At 42.3% G+C, this 25,650-nt stretch overlaps 1 protein-coding gene across 4 annotated transcripts in view; it reads right to left on the bottom strand.

The window, feature by feature from the left end:
- Nucleotides 1–5,212: 5,212 nt before the first annotated feature.
- Nucleotides 5,213–25,650, bottom strand: part of EYA2 (EYA transcriptional coactivator and phosphatase 2) — a 234,134-nt gene continuing 213,696 nt past the window's right edge. For all 4 annotated transcript variants that reach the window (XM_023494546.2, XM_031951572.1, XM_031951573.1 and 1 more), the window contains 5 exons: nucleotides 24,572–24,732; nucleotides 20,751–20,865; nucleotides 19,758–19,879; nucleotides 18,902–19,002; nucleotides 5,213–7,625 (listed from right to left, as the gene is read on the bottom strand). In XM_023494546.2, coding sequence (XP_023350314.1) covers nucleotides 7,545–7,625; nucleotides 18,902–19,002; nucleotides 19,758–19,879; nucleotides 20,751–20,865; nucleotides 24,572–24,732 — 580 coding nt within the window. In that variant the 3' untranslated portion in view covers nucleotides 5,213–7,544. The remainder of the gene's footprint in view (nucleotides 7,626–18,901; nucleotides 19,003–19,757; nucleotides 19,880–20,750; nucleotides 20,866–24,571; nucleotides 24,733–25,650) is intronic.

Genomic DNA, 25,650 nt, shown 5'->3' with positions numbered 1-25,650 from the left:
TTGGCCACCATTCTGGGTTCAGATCTTGATTTTTGTTGCTTTACCGTCTGTGTGATTTTGGCAAAAGTCTTAGAGTCCGTTTCTTCATCTGTGGATCGAGGTGGTTGGAGATAATCTCATGGTATCTTCCTGTGATTCTATGACCTGAGATGACTGCAGTGCTCAGATGGGAATTGAGGCCTCTCATGCTGTCTGCTACTCCACAATATGAGAATTCTATCTCCTGTTGAAGTTCCTCGTATCACCAGATGCCCCATTTCCTGGGATCAAAGCTGAAGGAGACGTTCCACATAGCAAATAGGTCCATTGGCTAAATAACTGGCCAAAATCTGTTTCTAAGGTTCAGTCTGGGATTCTACGATTTTGTTAGTGGTGGTAAAGGGTAAATGGTGTCCAAAAAAAGGGCATTCTAGACCTTTCAGAAGGTAAAGGAAGTGACCAACTCTTGATGGCTTTAGTGACTAACTTGGAACTCCATGTTCTAAATTAGGCTTTTCAATGAGCTTATACCTACCTCTTGTTGACCCCCAGAATTTGAAACTTGACTTTATTGATCGTAGGGAAAGTGGGGGGGGGGTAGCCTTGGGCTTGAGTAGTGTCTATCCTAAAGGCAGGGGGTAAATAAAATTTAAGATCAGTGGTCCTCAAAGTGTAGGCCAAAGAATTGTCGGGGTCTCTGAAACCCTTTCAGAGGGTCTACAAATTCAAAATTACTTTTTATTTCTAATATAGTAAATAGCTATAAACATAACCCATGTGAACAAAAACTCTTTGAACAGATCCTTGATAGTTTTTTAACAACATGAAGATAACTGAGAACAAAAGTTTGAGAATCACTGATTTAGATGGTTTTTATAGGGTCTTTGTAGTCACTTCTGGGGGGAAGCTTTGGTATATCTCATCTTGATCTTAAAGATTCAGGAAGCTGTAAAGCAACTTTGGGACAGCAGTAGATCAGGTTAGTCTTTGGAGATCTTTATGAAAGAGCTGGTATTTCTAGGTATATCAATTTTTCAGCCAAAAACAATAATAAAAAACCCAATAAGGCCAAAGGTTGAGTTCCTTCGCCCTCTTGTGGCCATAGGGCAGAATTGAAAAGTGGGCACTGGAAGGTGTGCACTTGGAGAAGGTTGCTGGAGACTTGTTCTTTGTCCCAGGCGGAGAACTTGTTCCTGATGAATGTGGAAGGAGCTCCAGCTGGAGCTCCGGTATGGCTGATTCTCAAAGCCAGCAAGGAAAATGCATTGAGATAATACCAGATCATTTAGCCCTTTCCAGACCTCAGTATGCTCATCTGTAAAGTAGGGACGGTATATTTCTGTCTGTCGGGGGTTTTGTGAGGGTCAAATTTTAGAATGTATATGAACTAAAGAATAGCTCAGAGAGATCAGGGTGACAGACAGGGAGCTGGCCTTCAGGGTCTGGGAGAAGGATTCACTGAAATACTGCCTCTGACATACTGGGCAAGCAACAGCATCTCTGCTCTGGGAACCCCAAGGGCTGCAGCCCCCCTCGCTTGGAGTTCTTCTGTACTAATAAAATCCCCTAGGCCTAACAGAAGGAAATGAAACACTCATAAATGTAAACGTCAACATGTAATGATTGAATACCTGTTATTATGTTCAAGGCCCTTTTTCTTGGCGCTGTGTATTATACAGAGGGGAAAGTGGTATGGTCCCAGCCCTCCATGACTTTCGGCTATATTGGCGATAAGAGCTAATGCTTGCATACTGCTGGAAGGTTTACAAAAAGGTTTGCTTACACTGCTTTGTTTGCCCTTCACAATAGCCCTGTGTGTGTGGGGGGTGCTGTTATCCCCATTCTACTGATGAGGAAATTGAGACTGGGAGAAACTTACATGATTTGCTCAGGATTACACAGCCAATGAGTAACTAAAGCAGGATTTGAATTCAGATTTTCCCTCATGGTATAATACAAGGCAGAATATAAAAAGGATAAAAGGTTCTAACCTCTGAGGTCTCCTGACACTATTGGAGCATCCCATAGGTCCTTTGAGAGTCCTAGACTGGATGGACAGTGGGGACTGAGGATGTTCTCTGGAGGGAAATCCTAGCAACTCAGCAAATAAGGCTCAGAACTCAGTCCTCAGTCTGCTTTCAGGATACTTCTTCCACCAAAGGGGCTTCAGATGATAATCCTTATGTTTTCAGGTGATGGGGTGCCATCCAGAAAGAGGCTGGAATTCAGGATCATCCAGGCTTCTTTGCACCCAGAATCCTTCTTTGGCTGGGGAGGTGACTTTTTTCCATGGTTCTCTACTCAAATTTTGAGTTATGCTTTAAGAAATTTCACGATGATTGAATAGTGAGCACAATTAGTTGAATTGATGAGACTTGCCCATCAGTCTCTCTTCCTGTTTCTTGGCCTTTTCTCTGCCAGAACACAACGCACCCCTGAGCAAGAATTGCTTCCTCTCGTCATACTTCTTTCTTCCTCTGTAAAATCTACCTCATATTTATTTACAGGGTACTTTTAAGGTTTGCAAAAGCACTTTACATATAGTATCCCATTTGATCCTCACGATGGTAATAATTGCTATTATTTTCAAGTAGGGCACTCTATCCACAAAGCCATGTCTCTCCTGGAAATGAATTAGAATATGTTCAGAGGTCTCTTCTAGTTTGAATATTCTGTGTTGAGAAATCCCTTTCTGATCCAAAATTCTATATTCTAGGGTCCCTTCTGGCTTTCACCGTCTGGGATTGATTCTACGATTCTGTGTTAATGGTGGTAGAGGACATGGTGTCAAAGCTATTAAGGACATTTTAGACCTTTCAGAAAGGGAAGGAAACGACCAGCTCCTGATTTATGGCCATCCTGGCTAATTCAGGGGTAGAATACAGAGGGAATCTGAAACTTGACCCCTTCAATCTCTAGGGTTAGGGTTCTAACCGTTTTAAGTTAAGGCCTCTCAATGTGCTTACACCTTCTCTTTTTGACAAATTCTCCCTCTGGAGGGGACTGGGATGGGATGAGAGGGGTACGAATTCCCCCCCAGTCACCTCCCTCCTTTCTAACCTAATAGTGCCAGACATGTCTCTCTTGTTAAGTATTCCTAATCTGGCTAAATCACATCTCCCTGCCCTGCTTCCTCACTGCTAGTTTATCCTTACTGTACAGAATTCTGGAGTCAAGAGACTCTTTATTTCAGAAGACAAGATAAGACCTAGAGTATATAATTGATAAATCTAAGATCTTACAGAAGTTAGCAGCAATTGTACAGAAAAGAAGGGAATAAGCATTTATACAGTGCCTACTGTGTACCAGGCGCCACGCTAAGTGCTTTTTACAAACATTATCTCATTTGGTCCTTACAACCCTTTGAGGTGAGTGCTATTATTTATTATCCCCATTTAATAGTTGAGGAAACTAAGGCAAACAGAAGTTAAGTAATATCCCAGGCATTGTACTAAGTGATGAGGATACAAAGAAAGGCAAAAAATTATTTCTTGCTCAAGAAGCTCTAATGGAGGAAACAATATGTAAATAATTCTGTACAAACAAGATACATACAGGATAAATTGGAATTAATCAACAGAGAGAGATTGGGAAAGATTTCCTGCAGATGGTGGGATTTTAGTTGAAACTTGAAGGAATTAAACCAGGAGATATCAAAGAGGAAGGAGAACATTCCTCTCATGGGAAAGCCAGTAAGATGGAGCATCTTATTCAAGGGAACAACATGATGGCTAGTGTCATTGCACTGAAGGGTAAGTAGTAGAATGGAAGATATGAGAATACTGGGAGGGTGGTTGGGGGGGAAAGAGAAAAGTTATGAGGGATTTTGGTTGATTTCCTGAGGATTTTATATTTGATGTGAGAGGTGTCAGCCCCTGGAGTTGAGTAGGGGGTGCTTTAGGAAGGTTATTCTGACACCTGAAGTGGAGGATGAACTTGTGGACTCGTGGCAGCAGATTTACCAGCAGAGTATGCAAGAAAAAGGTGAAATCCACAGTTCTTGGCAATAGGTTGGATACTGATGGTAAGAAAGAAGTGGAGGATCACCCCTAGGTTTTGACTTTGGAGGAAGTGGGGCCCTTACGTTAAAGGGGAAATTTGGTGGGGACTGTGCAAAGTCCATTCGGTTTGGCAATGAAGGGCTTGTAATTTTAGTTTAGAACAGTTTCAGCTGAATGATGTGGTCCTAAGTGGTCCTAAGTTAGAATGAAAGGCAATGGAGGCGCTTCTCTTAGATGATCTTCCCAAAGAGTTTAGCCAAAAAAGGAGGCAAATAACTCGCATGGATATTGTTTATTCTGGAAACTTATTCATGGATGATTTGTTCTCTGAGGAATGACATTTTTTCCCCTCATGATACCTCCCGCCTCTCCCCACAGGGCTGGGTGCTAAGCAGGGGATTAGCACGGACTCCTTATGGTCAGAGGCAGGTCTGGGTCCTGTCTGCTGAGGGATTTTGGCGAGGTGGGGGAAGGGCAATCTCCCAAAGAGATCGTCCTTCCCTGCTCAGACTATGCCAAATTACAGACCTCTGGAAAAACTGCAACAACTGAAGATGTTGCCGGACTGCCCTCTGGTGGCCGACATCCTTGGATTGAGGCTCAAACTATTTCACTTGAGGTAATCAATTATAGTCTTGAGCTTCGGAGAGGCAAATTCTTGCGAATTTAGAAGAGTGGTGGAAACTTAAAAATCTCAGGATTCCCTGAGGATATCTTTCTATAAAAGGAGCAAGAGTCAACAAAGCTCTCAGTCCATAAGTTTGATTTTTAAAACAACCCCATGAGATTGGCCGGACCAGGAAATTCTCCCCCGGTTACAAGATGAGAAAACTGAGATTGAGCAGAAATACAAGTTAGCTAAGTTCACACAGTTAAATTAATGATAACACTGTGACTGCACCTCTGCGTATTTTCCAAGGCAGAAATAATTTTGAGATCACTCTCTGTTTCCTGCCCTAGAGTTCCTCCGTTTCTATGGTGATGGCTACTCCAGCCCTGAGAGTGAATGCCCACAGAGATGGAGAGCAGAGTCTCTTCAGCTCAGCAGAGCACCTCTGAAACCGGGGTGGGCAGTGTGGTCTCACAGAGGGAGCAGTCACCTTGGTGAGAGAGGGCAGGGGGCAGATGGGAACCAAGGAGGCTCTTCTGCACTAGCTCAGAAAAGTTGTGAAAAGATTCCATTAGGGTAAAATATTTAAGCGAGAGACTTTCCTTTTTTGAGCCTCAGTACCCTGATGCAAAAGGAAGATAGTACACTGACCCCACCTGTTGGGTGACCAGGAATCACTACAGAGAGAAAGGGGAGCTGCTGGGATCGCTGGGCTATGCTGTCCTTCCCAGGGTTCTCATCAGGGAAGGTGCTGTGCTCTATGAGCAAAGCAGACCTGGATTAGCTCAGAAGAAACCCAAGATGCACAAAGTTGGAGAAGCGCCCCCCAGATGTTCACATGGAGTGTTTGTGTGGGGCCTGCGCAGAGCATTCTGAGCTGGTATTGGTCTGATCAGCCATGACTCTAACACAGTAATGTCACTGTTGTCTTTGAGAAAGAGGGACAACTAACCAACCAATCAGGGGCAGCCTCTCTCAGACTCCTAGGCAGGAGCCATTATCTTCCTTGCCAATCTTTCCCCCAAGCCCAATTACCTCCTTGCTCCCGTACCATAGTACTCCTCCTTTTGTTTCATCAAAGAAATGTGGACAAGACAACTAGAGATGTGCAAAGCCTTGCTAATAACTAACCTGGGTGAAGTGCAAAGAGCCCTTTTAGAGAGGCTGCTTCAGGTATCTGTCATCAAGCCTTTGGGAATGATACCTATTTCACAGTAAATTAGATTTGGCCTTCATAGGCCTTTGCCTGAGTTAAAGAGGGGGATTAGACGGCTAGCTCATAATTTCATGGCGAAGGGGGAAACTCATCTATCCCTTTCCTACAAATGTGCCCTTTCCCATGTCTCAAATTCCACCTTACTTTAGAGCTACATTTCATTGGCAGTGGATGGGAGGCCTCCCACAGAGTCAGAAAGTTCTCTGACATACTGACCACAGGCAAGTTATTTAACTTTTCAGTATTCAAGGCAACCTAAAATTTCAGAGGAGATGGTGACTTGCATTGAGAGAGTATCTTACTCAAGACCCCCTGACTCAGATAAAATCACCAGGCCAGTCCCCATCTCCTAGGCAGATAAACTAAATTTTGCCACTATGAAAATGCAAACTGCTCTCTTAGTCATTCAAAGCACTGAATAAACAACCAAATCTTCACAGAGAGTTGATTCTGGTGATAGGATGAGGGAGAGGAAAGAGAAAGGGGAGGACAATGGCTCTCAAGCACCTTGTGTCCTGCTCCCTAATCTTATCGTGGTTGACTCTTTTTTTTATTGCTCCCCTCTCCTCAGCCAATCCTGGTCAACTGCCCAAGTGAAAACCCCCAAGTTTATTTGGAAAACAAAACAAAACATCTGAACCAGTGAATCCTTGTGTCAGAGTATTAGCACGTGGTCTATCAAAGGGTCTATACCCTTTTTCTCTCTAGGCTTACAGCTACATGCTCTTGTTTCCTGAGTACCTGAGTATTAGTCAACTGGTCACTCTTTCCTGTGATTAATGCCAATGAGGTGCTACCTCCAGCCTTTTAATATAGATCTAGGTCCTCCTGGGCCCCCCTGTAGATCAGCAGAAGTCAGACAGGTCTTGGGGTTCTTAAGGATCTCTGCTCCCCTAAAACTTCAAGCCCGAAGAAGGAATAAAGTGGTTACTCTTACCTCAAAATGTAAACGTGGTTTTATTCAATGTCATTCAGTCTCACATGGTACAGCTTCCCCTCACCTTTTTCCTCTCCCCCAAACCCCAAAACAAAATGGCCACATAAGGCACCGTGCACTGTTCACACGTCATCAGGAGACTTTTCCAAGAACAAAAATAAGCTCTAGGTCTTCTTGATGACCCTGAATGTCCTCACTTACTAATTTACAAAGTGTGATTGTCCCTCAGAGTACAACTTGAAGAAGAGATCTCTTTAAGTTAGATCTGTAAGTCCCCACTCCCTCCCTAACCCCATCCCAAAGAGAGTTTAAAAAACAAAACCAGCAACAAAGAAATCCGCCATCACAGGTATGAGAGCATAATACCAGAGTAATGAGATTAGTTCATAAATTAAAAAAAAAAATAGCCTGCCTGCTCCTCCTCATATCAATGATTTCTTGCTTCCCTTCAGTGAGTCCTGCAGAAGGTCCCGGTCCATTAAGCCCCTATCAGTTTTGGGCCACATCCCTGCCTTTCACTTCCATCTTCATCCCCAAAGTTAGATCCTCCCCAGCGGCCTCTTGGAGGGCTCCCAGTTCAACCTTTGAGATGTAGCTTTGTTTCCTCCTATCAGAGGTCCTTGGCTCCCAAGGAAGTGGTCCCCACTGCAGGGCAACTGCTCAGTCTCTGTTCCTTCCAAATCCTCAAAGTCTGAAGTGGGGAGGCAGGAAGAAAAGAGAGCTGGACTGTGCAGGGTCATGGGCGGGAACTGTGCAGCCAAGCTCAGGGCCACTCCGGGGTAGGACCTCCCTGTGGCTCTGCTATAAGTACTCCAGCTCCAGGGCATGCCTCAGGGCCTCCAAGTCCGCATGGCAGGAAATTCTCCAAAAGGGCATGTTGTGCTGCAAAAGAACAACAGAAGAGTTCTGGTAGGTCGTACAGTACAGGACAGGAGCAGATGCTATCTTCTCCATTCTGCAAAGAGTTTCAAGGTCACTTGGATACAAGGTCACGATTCAATTTGGACTTTCTAACATTAATTCCAAGATTCTTTCTGTCACATCAAGCTACCATTCAAAATAATCCATACTCTATGCATTTAGGGCCCCAACATCCTTGCTCAATGTCTAAGGGAAACAAATCCTTGGGGTGTAGAGATGACCATGGAATTTTGTTGTCTATCATTTAAAAATAAATTAAACTAAGTGCTAATCACTTCAACAACAGTGCAGAGAGAGATCATCATTTGTGTAGGTGGCATTCTGCCTATAAAAATGAAATCATGAATTGTTTCGAAATTTATGTAATAAATTCTTCTTCTTTCCCCTCAACACACATAAGGGTTGCCTCTGATCTTTATTAAAAGTAGTTCTTAGCCTCTTTCAAATCAAATGAATTTCAGACTGGAAGGCAATAATTAATTATATCTAGGTTGAGAGCATGGAGTCAAAGAATGATAGATTTAAGAGGAGAAGATATCCTAGAACTCATCTGTGCAACCTCTTCATTTTACAGATGAGAAAACTGAGGTTTAACTGGCTTGTCCAAGGCCATATAGATTGCAAAGCTGCTATGTGAACCGTGGTCTTCTGACTACAAATCTGTGCTCTTTTCCCAGACCACAGTGCCCTGATAACCTAGTCAACCCTTCAACCAAGGTCCAGCAAAAGGGAAGTGACATGCCTAAAGTCATGAAAAATAATTTATGTAGGAAATAAATGACCCAGCTGGGATTATAACTCAGACCTTCTGGTTCTTAGGCCAGGGGTGTTCTACCACACCCCCACAGCCATGAGTAAGGAAAAAATGTCTTTGGAGAACAGGCCAGTCATCCAGAACTGCCATCAACGGGGCAGGCTATCTTCAGACTCTGCTAGAGATAGCCAGGACCCCAAATCCAAGAAAGAGCCTTGGGAACCATAATGTTCCCGAAGCATGGCCCTGCTTTCAAGCATCACCAAAGACCCCTTCAAAACAGCAGAAGACCCAGAAAAGAAAATTCTTGCCATCAAAGTCCTTCGTGCTATCAAATGACTCAAAATCAGAAACTGCTATCAACTAATCAAACAATATTCATTAAAGTCTACTATAAGCCCAATGCTGTGTCAAGCACAAGATGTGATTTTTATCAGTAGAAATGAGATTAAAGATGTTATTATCATGGCCTGCCATGGGACCTTTTTGTCTTGTAGCTAAAATCTATTTTCTCATTGGAATTTGAGTTTTTTCAGCACAGGGACAGGCTTACTTTTCTCTTCATATCTCTGGAACTTAGCACAACATTTTAAAATTTAATTTATTTTAAAAAATATTTTATTTTTTCCAACTACATGTAAAAACAATTTTTAAAGCATTCTTTTAAAAAAGATTTCGAGTTTCATTCCCCCTACCTGCATGAAAAGGCAAGTAATTTGATATAGGTCATATATGTAGCATAGTGTTTTACACATAGTAAAAGTGTTTAATAAATGCTTTTTCATCCATCCATCTATTCATTCTTTGTACCAAATGGTCTAAGCACATTCATTTTGTATTCTATCATTCATTATTTACTTCTAAGTCATTCTGGGCAGAATTTACAAAGGTCAGAAAGAAACATCCTGTCTCCAAAAGGACAGACATAAAGATAGGGAAGAGGATGAGTAGTTCTTTACAAGGGGTGTGTGTGTGTGTGTGTGTGTGTGTGTGTGTGTGTGTGTGTGTGTGTGTGTGTTTTGGGGATGTGTGAGGGGAAAGAGAGAAATTTAAATCATTAAGGCAGTTGTACAGCCAAGAGCCCAAGGACAGGACCATGACAAAGGATTTAGAGGAGAGGCAGGTATAATCCCTGCCTTCAAGGAGAGTACAAATCTAGGTGGGACTCTTTTTGTAAAGTCTCTGATTTCTGACACAACAGGCTTGGATCATTATAATTCTAGATCCAGCCAGAAATATGTGAGGAACTGTAACTATCCCAGATGTGAAAAAAGCCAGGGCAGCTGTGTTGAAGGGCCCTTTGGTTATTTCTTTCTGCCGTGTGAAAAGGAGAACATAACCATTGCTGATGATATTAATAATAATAATAGGAGAAATAAGGCTAAAAAAGAACAGGGAGGCCCCCATAATCCTGACTGAAAACAAAGACAGGATTAGCTCACTACATGGCTTATGCCAAGCAAGCTGCTGGCCAGGCCCTGGGGACCAATGGACAGATGGAGCCTGCTGGGTCCTGAGCCGGTGGGGGGAGGGACAAGAAAGCATCCAGGCGTCATCACCCTCCCTGGAGACCTCCTCAAAACTTCCCTTAAAGAGAGATTTTTTTTTTCTCTTTCACAAACACATACAGCTATTTATTTATTTTTGGCAAGAGGTGACAGAGGGGAAGAGGGAAGCAGTGGGGCTCAGCAACCCCCTCGGCCTGAGAAGTGACACATTTTAGATGAGGGGCTGGAGGCCATCTAGAGAAAGAATGGGGAAAGAGATGGGAATGAAGGCATGTTTGGATTGTGGACCGGATGACTCTTAAAGTCGCTAATGCTTCTAAATCTGTGGTCTTTGAGAGACGGACCAAAGGTGAATACCTTTGGAGAAGAGGAGTTTTAGGCAAGGGATAACAGTTGTCCTCAAATAGCAGAAATGTTGCAGAGAAATTTTCTGTTTGTTCTCAGAATGGAGAAAGAATCAGGATCAGTGGGTAAGTAGAAGTTACAAGGAGAAAGATTTCATGTCAACAGAAAGAAAAACATCTTAATAATTAATTACAGCTGTCCCAAAGTGGGATTTTAGATTTTAGCCAGATTAAAGTAAATTTTAAGTTTGTAATGGGCAAGGGGCAGCCAGGAGGTGCAGTGGATAGAGCAACAAGCCTGGAGGCGGGAAGATTCATTTTTCTGAGTTCAAATCCAGTCTCAGATACTTAGTATCTATGTGATCCTGGGCAATCCACTTCATCCTGTTTGCCTCAGTTTCCTTATCTGTAATATGACACAAAGGATATGGCAAATCACTCCTGTATTTTTGCCAAGAAAACACCAAATGGGGTCGCAGAGTTGGACATGACTGAACAACAACACATTTTTAGAGTGCTTCTCTGTTTAGGAAATACTTCTTTTATAATTACTCTGTGAGATGGGTAGAATAACAATTCCCATTCTGCAGATGGAGAAATTAAGGTCAGACCATGATTTGTTAGATCTCTCCCTGCTACGTATGTGGCAGAGCTAAGAACTCAGACCCTGTTCTTCATGTCCATTGTTCTCACTGATATTCTGCTGCTCTGTGTGCCATGAGGCAGCTAAATGGGTCAGTTTGGGGGCTGGAATTGGAAAGACCTGAATTCAAATTCAGCCTCAGACACTTAGGGCAACCTTTTAAAAATCTCATTTAGACTGGGGCTATCTTCTTAAAACCTCATTTGATTTTTGCCTGCTTCAGTTTCCTCCACTATAAAAAGGGAACAACAAGCATCTTCCTCCTAGGATCAAATGAGAAACGACTGTGTATAGCACTTTGCAAACTTTAATGTTCATATACAAGTTCCTTATTATTATGGACTTCAATTTTTTTTTCATGGACTTTTTTTGTCCTCAGAACAATTAAAACAAGAAGCAGGTTGAGTAATTGTCAGGAAGCTGGAGATGAGATTCAATCTTCAGGTATGTAAGTTGGACTAGTTGACCTTTATGTCCCTTCAAGCTCCTAGATTTTTTTTTTTTATCCCTTACCAAGTAAAGCAATACTGCATTGTGCAAAGAATTTTAGATGTCACTTACTAACTGTGTAAAGTCAGGCAAATCCCTTCCCCTCTGGATTCAAGTTGTATCTTGTATTTGTTGTTCAGTCATTTCAATTGTCTGACTCTTTGTGGCCTCACTTGGAGTTTTCCTGGCAGAGATGCTATAATGGTTTGTCATTTACTTCTCTAGCCCATTTTACAAATGAGGAAACTGGGGCAAATAGGGTTAAGTGACTTACCCAGGGTTACACAGCTAGTCAGCATCTGAGACCAGATTTGGACTCAGGAAGATGGACTCCAGGCCTAGCATTCTGTGCACTATGGTGCCATCTAATTTCCCTTTTATACTTTATTTTATCTCTTAAAATTAGAGGTGGATTTTGGGACCTCTAATAATCTTTTTTAGACCTAAAACTGAATGTATAATCCCTCAGACAGTGGCATATGAAGTCTGGGGAAACCTGTTAGACTCATTTTCAACAGAAAGTTTCGTTTTTTTCTATTAAGAGATCATATGTTTTCCAATACTGCTGATAATCCCAGTTCAGTTTGTAGGAAGAAATAAGAAATCCTTTTTTCCCCCCAGAGGGGAGCAACAACTGCAGTTTGGCCCCATCCAGACCTTTCCTGTTTGAACAGTGACTTAACTCTACAACAATCAGATAAATCCAGGGAATGCCGGCGAGGATGACGAGCTGTGTGCTTATTAACTGCTATCCCCTTACCTCACCATGCTGTGTCTCATTAAATCTGGGGAAATGGCTTATGTGCCCTGAGAGGCTATTGGGGCCTGTGGCATATAGATGTGTCTAGGTATATATATTAACATGCAGGGCTATATATACCTGTCTAAATGAAGGAAAACACAGAAACTGAGAAACAAGCAGTGCATATTACACCGAGCCTGGCTGTTTGTGAGAAGACTCTGGCTGGGGACCCAGCTGAACAATAAAATCACTAATAAATGTTAATTCTTTTCCTTTGATTCAAAGCAGTCTCTCCAGTGGATACAGGTGGATACAGGGCCACAAAAACTAGAATGTTTTAAAGTCGAAGCGGCAACCTGGAGGGAGCTCTTTCTCTCCACCCCTTGGGGAAAACATTTGCCATGGTTTGGCCAAGTTGACTATCTTTCCAGCATCACAATGATGGTCCTGGAAGGATTCTAAAAAAAGTTGTGGTGGGGTAGGTAGGAAAGACAGGAAAGGGGAGAAAGAGGAAAGGATCACACTTCCAATTTCTATTTAAATTCTGACTTGGTGGCCTGTCTCTGTTAGGATTGCCTAACCAGATGCTGCTCAGGCTCTGAGCAAATGCTGATTTTTCTGGCTGCACTGAACCTCACCTCACTTAAGTTCCTGCAAGGCAAATGTTCATTATTTTTTCTTTTTTCTTCTATACATCCACAGTGAGCTTTTGGACTTTGTGGATGGTTCATGTAGTGGTCTGAAATAAGGCCTGGAAGCAGAATGGGCAATGTGAGGTGAGGTTCTGTGATTCCTTCCCCTTCTGAGCTAGGAAATGGAGGTGACAAACTGTCATCTCCTCCCAGTAATGTCCATTTGGTCTTTATATTAATATTATTTTGAGCCCAATAAGCCCAAGTAGATTCTAGATGAGACCAAGGAACTTTCCAGGAGGCATTATCCACGGAGGTCTCAATGCCACGCTGGACATGTATAATTACCACACTCCATTTCCCATCTCCATGCTTTTGCGGTATCCTCCCATCCCTCCCCACCTCTACCTCTCAGCTCTGCTCTAAGACCATCCCTACCTGAGTCTTTTCTGACCCTCCCCCTCCCAACTGCCTCATAATTATTTTGCATACATTTAAATTACTTCCTGAGTTTATCAATAAACTCATTAATGACTGCTTAGAGCATGGTATTAATCAGCCTGATATGAATGGGATCCATTCTGGGTTTGGATTCCTATGGGGGCGTAGCTTATAGGGCTCACTCACAATGCAAAACTGTCTTCACTGGTAGAAAAATTGCCCAAAGTACAGGGATGCTTCTCTAACACAGGAAGAAAGGAGAGAACAGGCAATGGTGTTAAGACTTTTTGAGAGGTTCAGGAGGGGAATTGAGGGAAGCTTCCATCATATAGTCTCAATCTTTTCAGGGTTATAGGAAACAGAGTTATTTGCTAGAAATTCATTAAAATCTCTGGATATTTTTTTTTCACTTAAAAAAAGGCAAGAAAAATTGCCCAAAGATATGTCTTAGTGATAGTGGGTCAATATTGTTCTGTGTAGGTATAAATGATAGCTATATTCTCTTCTAGGAAGGGCTCTATGGCACAGTCAGTGCATGGGCAGCTGGGCTCAGAACCAGGAAGACACTTGAGTTCAAGTTTCAAGTTATTAGGCTCAAAATAATATTAACATAAAGGCTGAGTGGACATCACTGGGAGGAGATGTGTGCTGAGAAGGCCAATGTCCTGACTCCCTTTTCCAAAAGCACAGTTTGTCACCTCCATTTCCTAACTCAGAAGGGTACACATAGGAAATTCTCTTTCTAGGAAGAAATCACAGAAACCCACTTGCTTTCAGGCCTTGTTTCAGACCACTCTGATGCCTGCTGGTTGTATAACCTGGGCAAACTACTTAATTTTCTTTTAAGAGTGTAAGCTGCTGGGAAGGTACTAGTAGAAGGAGTTTCCCATTTAGGAGTCCCTTTGCACTAAAGAAATCACAGGTTTAGTCCTTTATCCTATTCCTTTTCTTTAGGGCCTTCTAGTACAAACAAGCATGACAAAAAGTGATTATCTATATGCCTTCTATCCATCCTTTCCCTGCTCATTCCCTCTCTCCCTCCTCAAGTGCTACCTCCTCCATTAAGAGCAGGCAATCTAGTAGATGGACAGTTCTGTGCTCTTGGCCCTTCAGCCTATTGTGACAACTCCAGGTTCCTCCAGGAAAACTACAATTCATCATTTCCAGTCAGTGAACACAGCACCATTATGCAGGATTCCAATTAGAAAGCCATTTGAGTTCCCCATTTAGAGATATTTCCTTGTTGTTGTTGTTGGGGGGTGAAGGTGGGCAGACAAGAGGATGGAGAAAGCCCCTTCCTCTGTAGCCTTGGTTCCTTGATGGCTCTTGAACTTGGCTAGATTTATCACTTGTGGAGAGAGGGAGAAAAATGACCCACTAAAATTGAGATATTATCAATGCTGTCAGCAGAAACACTGCAAGCCTCTCTTCCTTTCCTCATATTTTATACAGCTCAGGTGTACAGCAGCTTGAACTAATGACTCCCATCAATCACAAGGCAATGGCAGCCCCTTGCAAGTAGCATTTCCTGGTAATGGGGCAAAGCGCTTCATTGGAGAGGCAGTCGAAGTAAAAAGGGCTCTTGGTAGAGCCAAGGTTTTGTTGCCCTGCAGGATTTGTCCCCTGCTAGCAGGTGGGGCTTTGATGCTGCTCCTGAAGCCTAGGTCTGGGACCAACTGCTCTGCTTCCACAATGTGTGTGTGTGTGTGTGTGTGTGTGTGTGTGTGTGTGTGTGAGAGAGAGAGAGAGAGAGAGAGAATGAGAATGAATAAGAATGTGTGTGTGTGTAGTGAGGGAGAAAAGGGGGAGGGAGGGAAAGACAAAGGAGGGAGGAGAAGAAAGGGTAAGGAAGAGAGAAAAGGAGAGACAGAGACAGAAGAGGCTGATTTTTAGGGGTCTGTGATAGAACTTCCCCCACTTCAGCATTTTACTTCCTATTTTCCTCTCTTCTCCTAACCTCCCTACTCCAAAATATACACATTATCCCAACAGTCAAAATATGCCCCTTCCCCCTGGGCCAGGGCAGCCTGGAACCCTCTCCCTGGTGGGGTATGCAAAAAGCCAGAAGCACCAAGAAATGAGCTCCAAAGTTTAAGAACATGGCCTTAATAGCCATAGCTTTTCTTAATGACCCACTATCATCCAGGGATTTATTTATCCTAGCAATTCTTGCATGTATTTTAGAGAAGCTGTGAGCTTGAATGGGGAAAAAATATCTGTTTTCATTTTCATTAAACTTTGTAACCCTGAATGCTTTTATTTTGTGCATTTACAAACATTATTCTGAGAAGGGGTCTTTAGCATCCACTAGATTTGACCAAAAGTCTTTGTCACATATGAGAATGAGAATGTTTGCTTGTTCTGGATCCCATTGAATCTTGCAGATTTTTGGCTCTTCTCGTCTTTCAGGAAAACAACCACTATTACATTTAGAAGGATTTTCTTTGACTTCCTAAGACTATCCCTTCCAATCTGTCGAGCAAGTCTCATTTTAAGAGCCTTTGCTAAGGGCTTCACTTTTGGGACTGGTCTGCATTCTAATTTACTTTCTATTCATCAAATTCCATGAGTCTCCTAGCATATACCCTTCTTGGGAGCAGGATTTTTCACTTGGGTATTGGTAACCCTGGCAGAGCTTAATAAATGCCTGGTGACTGACTGATGCAATAATTAAAGCCCTGCTTCCAGGGCTAACTTGACTCAGCTAATGATGGTGACCAGACCAGCTGCAGAATTAGAACAGAGACTTGTTTTAGAGGGCCTCTGAAGTTTTCCTTTTGAGGCAGTGATTTAGATAGCACAATGGATAGGATGCTGGGCCTGGAGTCAGGAAGACCCCCGAGTTCAAATCTTGTCTCAAGTACTTAGTACCTTTGTGACCTTTTTAGATCCTTTATCCTTCTCTGTAAAATGGGGACAACAGTAACTGCACTACCTACTGTCGAGGGTCATTACATAGAAAGTACTTTGCAAGCCTTAAAATGCTTTACAGATATGTGATATACTGGGCAATAATAATATTTCTAGTAGCTATAATATATAAAATATATTATAACATATAAATATTATAATATATACTATATATACTAAAACAACAGTAGCATTTTTTCTAGGGCTTAAGTAATATTTTATTTTACAAATATTACTTCTGTAATAGTCTTGGGAAGTAAGTGATGTTATTATTTCCATTTTACTGATAATAAAACTGAGCCTGAAAGCTATTAAATGACTTGCCTAAGGTCATACAATTAATGTCTGACATTGGATTTGAACTTAGGTCTTAGTGACTTCAGGCTCAGCATGTCATCTAGCTGCTTAAGAAAGGTAGAACTAGAGGCAGCTAGATGGTGAAATGGATAGATTACTGTCCCTGGGGTCAGAAGGATTTGTGTTCAAATCTGTGTGACCCTGGACAAGTCACTTAACCCTAACTACCTTGCCAAAAGAAAAAAAAAGATTAAACAAAAAGAAAGGTAGGATTAGGAATTGTGCTGGAAGAGAAGGAAATCAAAAGGAAGTACAGCTTTTGGAAAGAATGCTGGAATGAGAGAATGAGTACTTAGGTTTCATTCTCAGTTCTGCTACTTGCTACCTGTGCAACTTGCCTATAGGTAGACAAGCTTCACTTTTCTTTCTCTGCATCTGGAAAAATTAAGATGCTAGAACAGATGAGTGATTATGTCCCTATCCAGTTCTAAGCACATAAATTTTTGAGCTGCAAAGGACATCTGTGGCCATCAATTGCAATGCCCCATTGTATAGATAAGGAATTGGGCCAGTGGAGGTCAACGGCTTACTTGGGGCACTGAACAGGCAGTAAGTAGCAGAAGTGGACTCTGAGAATCCTAAGTATTAAATTCTACCCCCAAAGGCAGACAGATGATCTGAGACCTGAACTAGACCCACTTCTGTTGAGTCAGGGGGGATAGCTCTGTCTCTGTATGAGTGCACACAGTTGGTAAGAGGCTTTATCCCTACAGTTCTCACTGCAAAAAGTTACCTCATCCAGGAATGAATGAGTAGCCTGGGTTCTTAGGCATCTGTAAGGGACAGTCCAGACTAGGGAGAAGGGTGGGTACATTCCCATGAGTTAAGGTGAAGTCTGTTCCCTAAACTGGTACAGCTTCTTTTTGTTCTTGTTCAGTCATGTCCTACTCTTCATGACCCCTTTTGGGATTTTCTTGGCAAAGATACTGGAGTAGTCTGCCATTTCTTTCTCTAGCTCATTTTATAGATCAAGAACTAAGGCAAACATGGTTAAGGGACTTGCCCACTCACGCAGCTAGTGGTTCACCATTTCCTTCTCCAGCTCATTTTACAGATGAGGGAACTGAGGCAAGCAGGGTGAAGTGACTTGCCCAGAATCACACAGCTAATAAGTGTCTGAGGCTGGATTTGAATTCTGGGAAAGGAGCATTCCTGACTCCAGGCACACTATCCACCACGCCACGAAGCTGCCCTAAGCAGTCTCTTTATAATAACTTAATTCTCTATTTCCAGTGTTTCCCCAGTGCCGGCCCCTTTGGGCTATGCAAGCAAAGAGTCATTTCTTGTTTGGGATTTCCTTTACTTCAATAAACTGCCCATTGCAGGGAGCAGAGACTTGAAGGTGAAAAACAACCGAGCCTTGTTATTAAGCTCCATGGCATTGGCAGTAATATTTCCCAGCCTTGACTGGGGCAGGCAGAGGGAGGGGGAGACTTGGCTGTTATGGCTGAGACTCTGGGAATTCAGCTGTCGTTTTTTTTCCTTCTAAGAACTCGGCAGCCCCCCATATCTCCCTTACTTGGTAGTCTGAGATCACAGAAATGGGATTTTACTTTTTCATGAGCTTAATGCTGTCTTTATTAACTGGGAACAGTCCCTGGAACAAGTGATATATGAAAAGGAAGCCCACCCCCAACAAAGCAGAGCTGAGCTCTAGGGGAAGGCATTCCTCAACCAGACCAGTGGTTATCAGGGGAGGTGGCGGCCAGTGTCCTGGAGAAGGGATTTAGAATAGGAAATTACTCAGGATGCTTCAACGATTTACAAATGGGAAAAGAATGGTGAGCCAAGAGCCTGGGAAAGAGAGAGCCAAACCATGCCTGAGTGAGAGGAAGTCAGTGCAGTGAATGAAGTCTGAACACACAGCGAGGGGGAAAAGCCCCTCAAACCCATACAAACATACACACACACACATACATACATAATCAGAGACACAGCAATGAAAGGGACAGTAGAGTCTGACCTCATTTTACAGTTGGGATTCAAGTCTAGGTTGCCTGACTTAAAACTCAGATTTCTTTCCACTATATGATGCTGTCCATCATCTTCCCCTAGAGACAGACACACATGCACTTTTTGTGTGATCCATGAATGTTTGCTCTTTCTCTTCCCTTTTATTGTCAACTTTTATTTTTCTCCTTTCTTCTCCTTCCTCTCCCCTTTTCCTTCTCTCTCTCTCTCTGTCTCTCTCTCTCTCTGTCTCTCTCTTTCTCTCTCTCTCTCTCTCCATCTACACCCCTCCTCCCAACACACATCCACACCTTCTTAGAGAGAAATAATAACAGCTTAATTCTCAGGCTCCCAATCATTCTGGCTGAGCCTCCTTCTTAAACACTGTATACCACTAAGGTCTGAGAAACATTACTACCATGGAAGAGGGGTGAAATGTAGACAGAAAGAAGATGTTTTACAAGTACCTTCTTGGCTCCTTGCTCTTCTTCCACACCGTCTCCTATTACAATGTAGACTGCTTTTCTTCCAAACCTCTGCATTATCCTTTCAAAACAGCTCTCCTTTCCTGCAGACCAAGAAGTCAGTTAGTGACAAGAATTGTACTTAGAGACCTTGTCCTTTCCCTACGCTGGGTGACAGATCTTTACTGGTTCTCCATCTTCTGGAATGTTTGGGAGGGTCAGAATGAGCCCTGGACTATCTCACCCAGGAGGATGCACTTGAAGGGGGCCTGTTTTCCTCTGCACTTGCCAGGCCTGAATTCTAGGCAGGACACCTTGGTTCTACTCCTAACTGCAGCTATGCTCACTGTGTGATCTTAGCCAAGGTATCTGGGCTCTGAAATGAGGCACTTGTACTAGCCCATCTCTAAGGCTCATTACACAATGGCAATCTTAATCTGAGTCAATACAATAGGCAAGCATCCTGAATTTCATTCTCAAGTCATACACCAACCTGATAATCATCTCATCTCCTTGTTCTTCTGGCTCCCTAAAACAGCAATTCACAGTCACTAATTTCTTGGCAGCGTGTACTTCCTCTGCTTGGTTAACTGCCCTCCAGATCTACTCTGTACTACAAGTTCATAACCAGTGAACCAAATGTGACTTTTGGATGCCAACAAATAAGCCCCCCTAGAAAAATGGGTGAGGAATTAATTGACTACTGTCTGTGTCTGACAGGAACAGAATCAGTCTTTTATCTCTGCCTTTAAGGCACCTCTAGTTTTTATCTCGTCCCTTTCCCTTAGCAATGCTGTCCCAAGATGAGCCGCCTAGCACTTCTGTCACTGAGGAATCCTAACTTTCTGCCTGCTCTGACCTGTCTTGGTTGCACTGTAGATGTTCTCGATAGGAAAGACTGTGCCCAATCCATACAGCAAGACTTTAGCTAGGGCAGGGATGAGCTGAGTGGTGGTAACCAGCACATTGACACAATTAGGCCTGGAAAATAAGCAAAAAACAGGGGTTAAAAAAATCAAAGAGACCGAAACTGGATTATTGTCCACTGAAATAATCATCAAGTGAGGGTGGGGAGGATGGAGTAGGTACGTGGCATTCTGGAGAAGTACCCCAAAGTATGAGATTGAATATAGTCTGAGTAACAAGTTTCTAGCATCTAGTGAGCCTGATGTTACCAGATATAGTCTATTTGACATGGGGGTCGAATGTGCTGAAGCCAGCTTGTATCAGCATGAGAGCTGATTAATAAATCTTTAATATGAGCACTTAAACCCTGGAAATCAACAATGGTTACACATCACAACTTGACTTTTTATTCTGTCGATTGTTTAGACTTAAGAAATTGATGGTAAAATTGTTAATAATGAAGATTAACCTTAAAAGTGAGTCTTAGACATTTTTTTTAACTGAAAAATTGTTTTTAAAATACTGACCAAGACACCTCTGGATCAATCTAACACCAAGAATATTTCAATCCTTCTAGATGTCTGGGATTTCATCAATGCGATGCTTTCTCCACTTTCATTCATTCATTTATTTTTGCTAACAGATTTTTGTTGTGCATACACATGTATGTATATACACATGTACACAAACACATAATTGCATATGTCCATACAAGATACATACTCTTTTCATGTCTTCACTGGCTGACGGGATGGCTAAGAAAGTTAATAACCCAGCAGCCAAGTCAACTCTTTCAGAATGAATGTCTCCAAACTTCATTATTCCCAGTCTCTTTTACATTTAGCTGGTCAAGTTCTAATCTAGGAGCCACTGTCTTTGCTCTGAGGAAGCTCTGGAGGCATAAAGAACAGAGGAAGCCCTCTAGTCATTTTCCCACTGTACTTACCGGGAATGTATTAAATTCAGTGCCTTGAGGGCATGTGTCAACCAGAGGTCTGTCAAGGCCTCAAGCTCTGCTCTTAGCTGTAGCCAAGTTTCTCTCTTGGGAGCTCCTATCAAACCTGGGGGCAAAGGAAAAAAAAGGCACAGATGTCATTAATCATTCTGGGGAAACCCCAGGTTCTGGGGACAAGGGGAAACAGATTGGCCTGACCCTGAGAAGATTAAACAAAAATGAGCCCCAAAGTTCCTTTCAGCTTTATAGTGCTAACATTCTATCCCTCTGCCCGTGGCTGCTCAACTTTCAGTCTCTAACTGAATTCTCCCATATTGGAGTCCAGTGGACAAGGATGCTACTTTCTCTTCCAGCCTTATGGACATTGTTCTCTGTGACTCATAACTATCCCATCTTTCTTTCTTTCTTTTTTTTCAAGATCATTTTTAATAGATTTTTATTTACAAGTTATATGCATGGGTAATTTTTCAGCATTGACAATCACAAAAGCTTTTGTTTTAATTTTTTCCCTCCTTCTCCCCTCCCCTCCCCTCCCCCAGATGGCAGGTTGACCAATACATGTAAAATATGTTAAAGTATAAGTTGAATCGATCTTTGAAATAGTGTACAATTAACCTGTGAAGGAAATAAAAAATGCAGGTGGACAAAAATAGGAGGATTGGGAATTCTCTGTAGTGGTTCATAGTCATCTCCTGGAGTTCTTTCGCTGGGTGTAGCTGGTTCAATTCATTACTGCTCTATTGGAACTAACTATCCCATCTTTTAACAGAGCCATGGGATTTTGGAGTGAGAAGTATCCTTAGAGTATAAATCTCCCTTTCCCCCCAAATTTTTACAAATGAGGAAACTAAGGATTGAGAGGCAAAATGATTTTGTTCAGGGTAACATCGTGAATTTTATGGTAGAGTTAGGACTAAAATCCAGCCTCTCCTTATTCCAAAACTTAGACTGATTAAGCTCCTGCAGAACAGGGGCCATGCTGTGTTAACATTACAGATTTACCTATTCTTTCCTTTTCCTGAAGATCTAAATTTGAGAGTGGTGAAGAGCTCATAGTCACATAAGTAAACCAAATCTTTTGAGCTCAGGTCCAGTGCTTCCAGTACACCATAATGTCTCCATCTTGAACTCAATTTCCTTTGTGCTGTCTTAAGGTATCCTCTCCAAGGCTCTTACACAAAGTAGATACCTAGTACAAGTTGTAATGACTTGAGCCCCTACTGTTCCAGACATGCTCTCAGGCCTCTGTTTCCTTGCCTACTCACCTACCCACCTAAAGTTTCTTCACGTCTTTCTGCTTCTTGTCTTGGCCCTTTCCTTCTCTCCTTCCATCATACCTCTGAATCACTTCCTCCCAAAGGTGTGTTTTTAAGTCTCTTATATTATTCTCCAACACAGGCGTACTTTCCTCTTTTCCCAGATGTCTGCTCCTTCGGAAGTATGAAAACAGCCTGCCTTGCCCAGGGGCTCCCAATGATCCACAGGAGCTGTCTCCTACTCTTGACCCCACTCCCCACTGCTGACGCACTGGCCAGAATATAGGCCTGTCTGCTCAACTCTGCATCCCATCAGTTGTTAACAATACCCATGGCCCAAGAATGACACCTCTGGTAATTTCCCCTCAGCTTATGTGAAAATTAAGGGATGCTGACAGAGGCCCAGGGTATTTCCTGGAGCTTAGGGAACCTCCTGGGAGGACCCAGAGGTTCGAGGCAAAACAGTTCATGGCAACTAACAAATTCCAGAATCCTTCCCTCCACTCTCCTAGTCTATCCCCTTACCAGGATAGGGGCAGAGAGTTGGAAGGAGCCTGAAAGGTCATCTGGTCTATTTTCAATTCAAAGTATAGAGTATAAAGCCTCATCCATCCTCTTCTTAAACACCATTAAAGACTGGGAACTCACTGAACAAATCCATTTCATTAGCAGACATCTCTGCCAGAAAGTTATAACAGATGCTTATTGATTGATTGGCTAGAACATTTACCACCCCCCCACTGACTCTACTCTTTGGAGCCAAAGGACAAGTCTAATCTTGCTTTCCCAATATAGCCTGGCTTTTAGATTCAGGAAGAGAGAGATTAGGTTTGCTCTAAGTCTTCTCTTGTAGAGGGTACACTGCCCTAGTTCACAGGATTTTTCTTGGTAAGGTCCCTAGAAATCATCTAGTTCCACACCCTAAATTGATGAGGCAGCTAGATATCTCGGTGAATAAAGCACTGGAGTTAGAGAACCAGAATTCAAATCCCACCTCAGACATTTATTAGCTGTGTAGCTTTGGCAATTCACTTAGTTTCATTTTGCCTTATCTGTAAAATGAGGGTGATAACTGTCCACACCTGCCAGGGTGGTTGTGGAGATAAAAAAAGGTAATAGATAATATTTATAATATGCTTTACCAACTTTAAAGCATTATCTAAGTGCTAGTTGTTATTGTTTTATAAATGAGGAAAATGAAACTCTGAGAAGATAAAAGTTTATGCAAGCATGGTGGGATTCATCCAGGTCTTCTGATCGCAAATCCAAAGGGTTTTTCACTAAACTCTGCTATCTTAAGCAGTCCTCCTAGGATATGGTCTTAAGTCTCCTGCCACCCTCAGCTGGACTTCCTTGAGTTATCAATGTTCCTGCTAATACTCAGGACTCAGAATGGATAAAATATAAAGTGAGAGTCTTTTAAAAACTTGGCCTTGCAGCCAAGGGTAAGAATTCTCCAAGGTTGGCAAAAGTTCTATGATTCCAGCTGCATCTACATCTAGTTACTTGATTCATGTGTCTAAAACTGCTTCCATTCAGTCTCGTCATGTGGGGCTAACTGGCAGGGCTGGCTGAGGAGGTGGTGCCATTTTCTCTCCTTGATCTATTGCTAATCCTGAAAAATCCACTATTCAAGTCTCATTCCTAGGATCATCGGATTTGAGAACCTTAGAGGTCATCTAGTTCAATGTCATAATATCACAGATAAAGAAACTGATGGAGGGAAGGTAGAGCACATATGTATTAACTGATTTCAAGCCCAATTTTATCAGTTAGCATCTTTTGGTAAGGATAGATAGGTGCATATTTAGGGTCATTATAGAACAAAGAGTCCTCCATTCTTGCACTGTCTCCCAGCTCCCCACTTCAGGAGGATCAGGTTAATTTTTTGCCTGAAAGATAATGATGGAACTTAATTGGCCTGAGGATATAAGGTCCAGACCATGAAGGACATAGTTTAATGGATGAAGGACAGGTTTCTTTTGGAAAAGTTTGGTGTTTCCTTCCTCAAATATTTGATGTTTAAAATCAGCCAAACAGGTGATGATATTAAAGTTAGGTCTCCAGCCAAAAAAAATACCTAAAATCACCAGGAAGTGTATTATAAGAAATTTCTTGGTAGATATCCTGTAGATGATGTTGGGAATCTCCCTCTCTCTTAAATCTACGAGGCTGAAAGCTCCCTATGAATTGGGACAGTCCCATATCCAAACTCTGTCTTTCCCCCAGCTCCTAGCAAAGTGCTCTAAATCCAGTAAGTGCTTAATTAACATTTGCCAAATTTATGAATAATAAGGAAAGCTGGAACATCTCTTATGAGAAACAATAAATCCTTCTGGTACTTTAAACTTTTCAAGGTAGCATTTTCACATATCTTTGGTCTTAATGTAAGGAAAGCAGAATAGATGATCTCTCCCCATTTAATAGAAGAAGAAACAGATTAAGAAGAGTGGACTGACTCCCAATATGAGTTAGTGGAAAAACAGATAGGATTGAGTCTTTTCCAAATTTCTGTCAAGGCAAACTGAGCCTCCCTTTAACCCCGGGTTCACTCACCTCCAACATTGTTCTTGTATGTGTTGTACATCTCCTTCACTCGTCGATAGCGGAATGCCAACTTTCTCATCCAGTCGACTCCCCCATGAACTCCAGAGCCCAAACACAGGTTGGCCCCTGCCGCTGAACTATGAAAACCGTCTGCTGAGAAGTTATATGTACTGTGGAGCGGAAGGGAAAAGCACATGAGCTTGGGGAGATGAGGTAGAGAGAGCAAAAAGAAGTGGAAAGGCGGTGAACATGGAGATTAATATGAATAGCCTCCCAGGGTCTGAAAAAGCTGAACCATGCCCCCAGTTCCTTGGCAATCTGATAGTCTATAAACCCCCTTCTCAGCATAAATGATTCTATGTTTTTTAATTACTGAAGGAAAGACTAAATTTTAGTTAGAAGTTACTGAAAATAAAGATGTATTTTTTTTCTTTTCTCATCTAAGTCTTTTTCATTTCTTTTTTTTATCTACATTTTTAAATTTATGGAAAGAGGAGTTTGCAAAATCTATTCATGGACCCCAAGTTAAGAAGTGGGCTCCAGGAACAATTAAGCAGGAAAAATGAAAATAACAATTAAGTTGCAGCTGTAGCTCTGAAGGGAGAAGGGAAGACTCTTCCCAAGAAGCCTCTTTTCTTCTCTCCAATACCCTTGGGTTTATTTTTGTAAAGAGGACAATGTGCATTGTACCAGATTCTCTAGGGGACAAAAAATAATCTTTCCTCCACACCTTATTCTGCCACCAAGGTATAATGTGAGTGTAATAGATTTGGGGCCCAGAACCAATGACACAGCCCCTCCAGCTTAATTCCTTTCTTGCTCAAGTGGACGATCATGAATTTATTGAGCGTGAACAATGAAATCAGTTTCCCTGTGAAATTGGTGGACATTGGCTGGCAAGCAGCATGCATGCTCCTACCAACATTCCCTGCACATGGTTAGTGTGACTCTGAACAGAGACACAGACCTCTTGGCTGGAGCTTTCTCTGGGAAGAAACCTTGGTGATGGAGGTTAACGAGCCAAGGAACAGGCTGACATATGGCTGGTGGAGCAATGAGCTTGCTGTAGGGGCACCTCAGGTACAGAG

The sequence above is a fragment of the Sarcophilus harrisii genome, chromosome 2 (genome assembly GCF_902635505.1).
Source record: "Sarcophilus harrisii chromosome 2, mSarHar1.11, whole genome shotgun sequence".
In the NCBI taxonomy this organism is placed as follows: domain Eukaryota; kingdom Metazoa; phylum Chordata; class Mammalia; order Dasyuromorphia; family Dasyuridae; genus Sarcophilus; species Sarcophilus harrisii.
The sequence above is the reverse complement of the archived record's forward strand: the minus strand, read 5'-3'. Positions and strand labels throughout refer to the sequence as shown.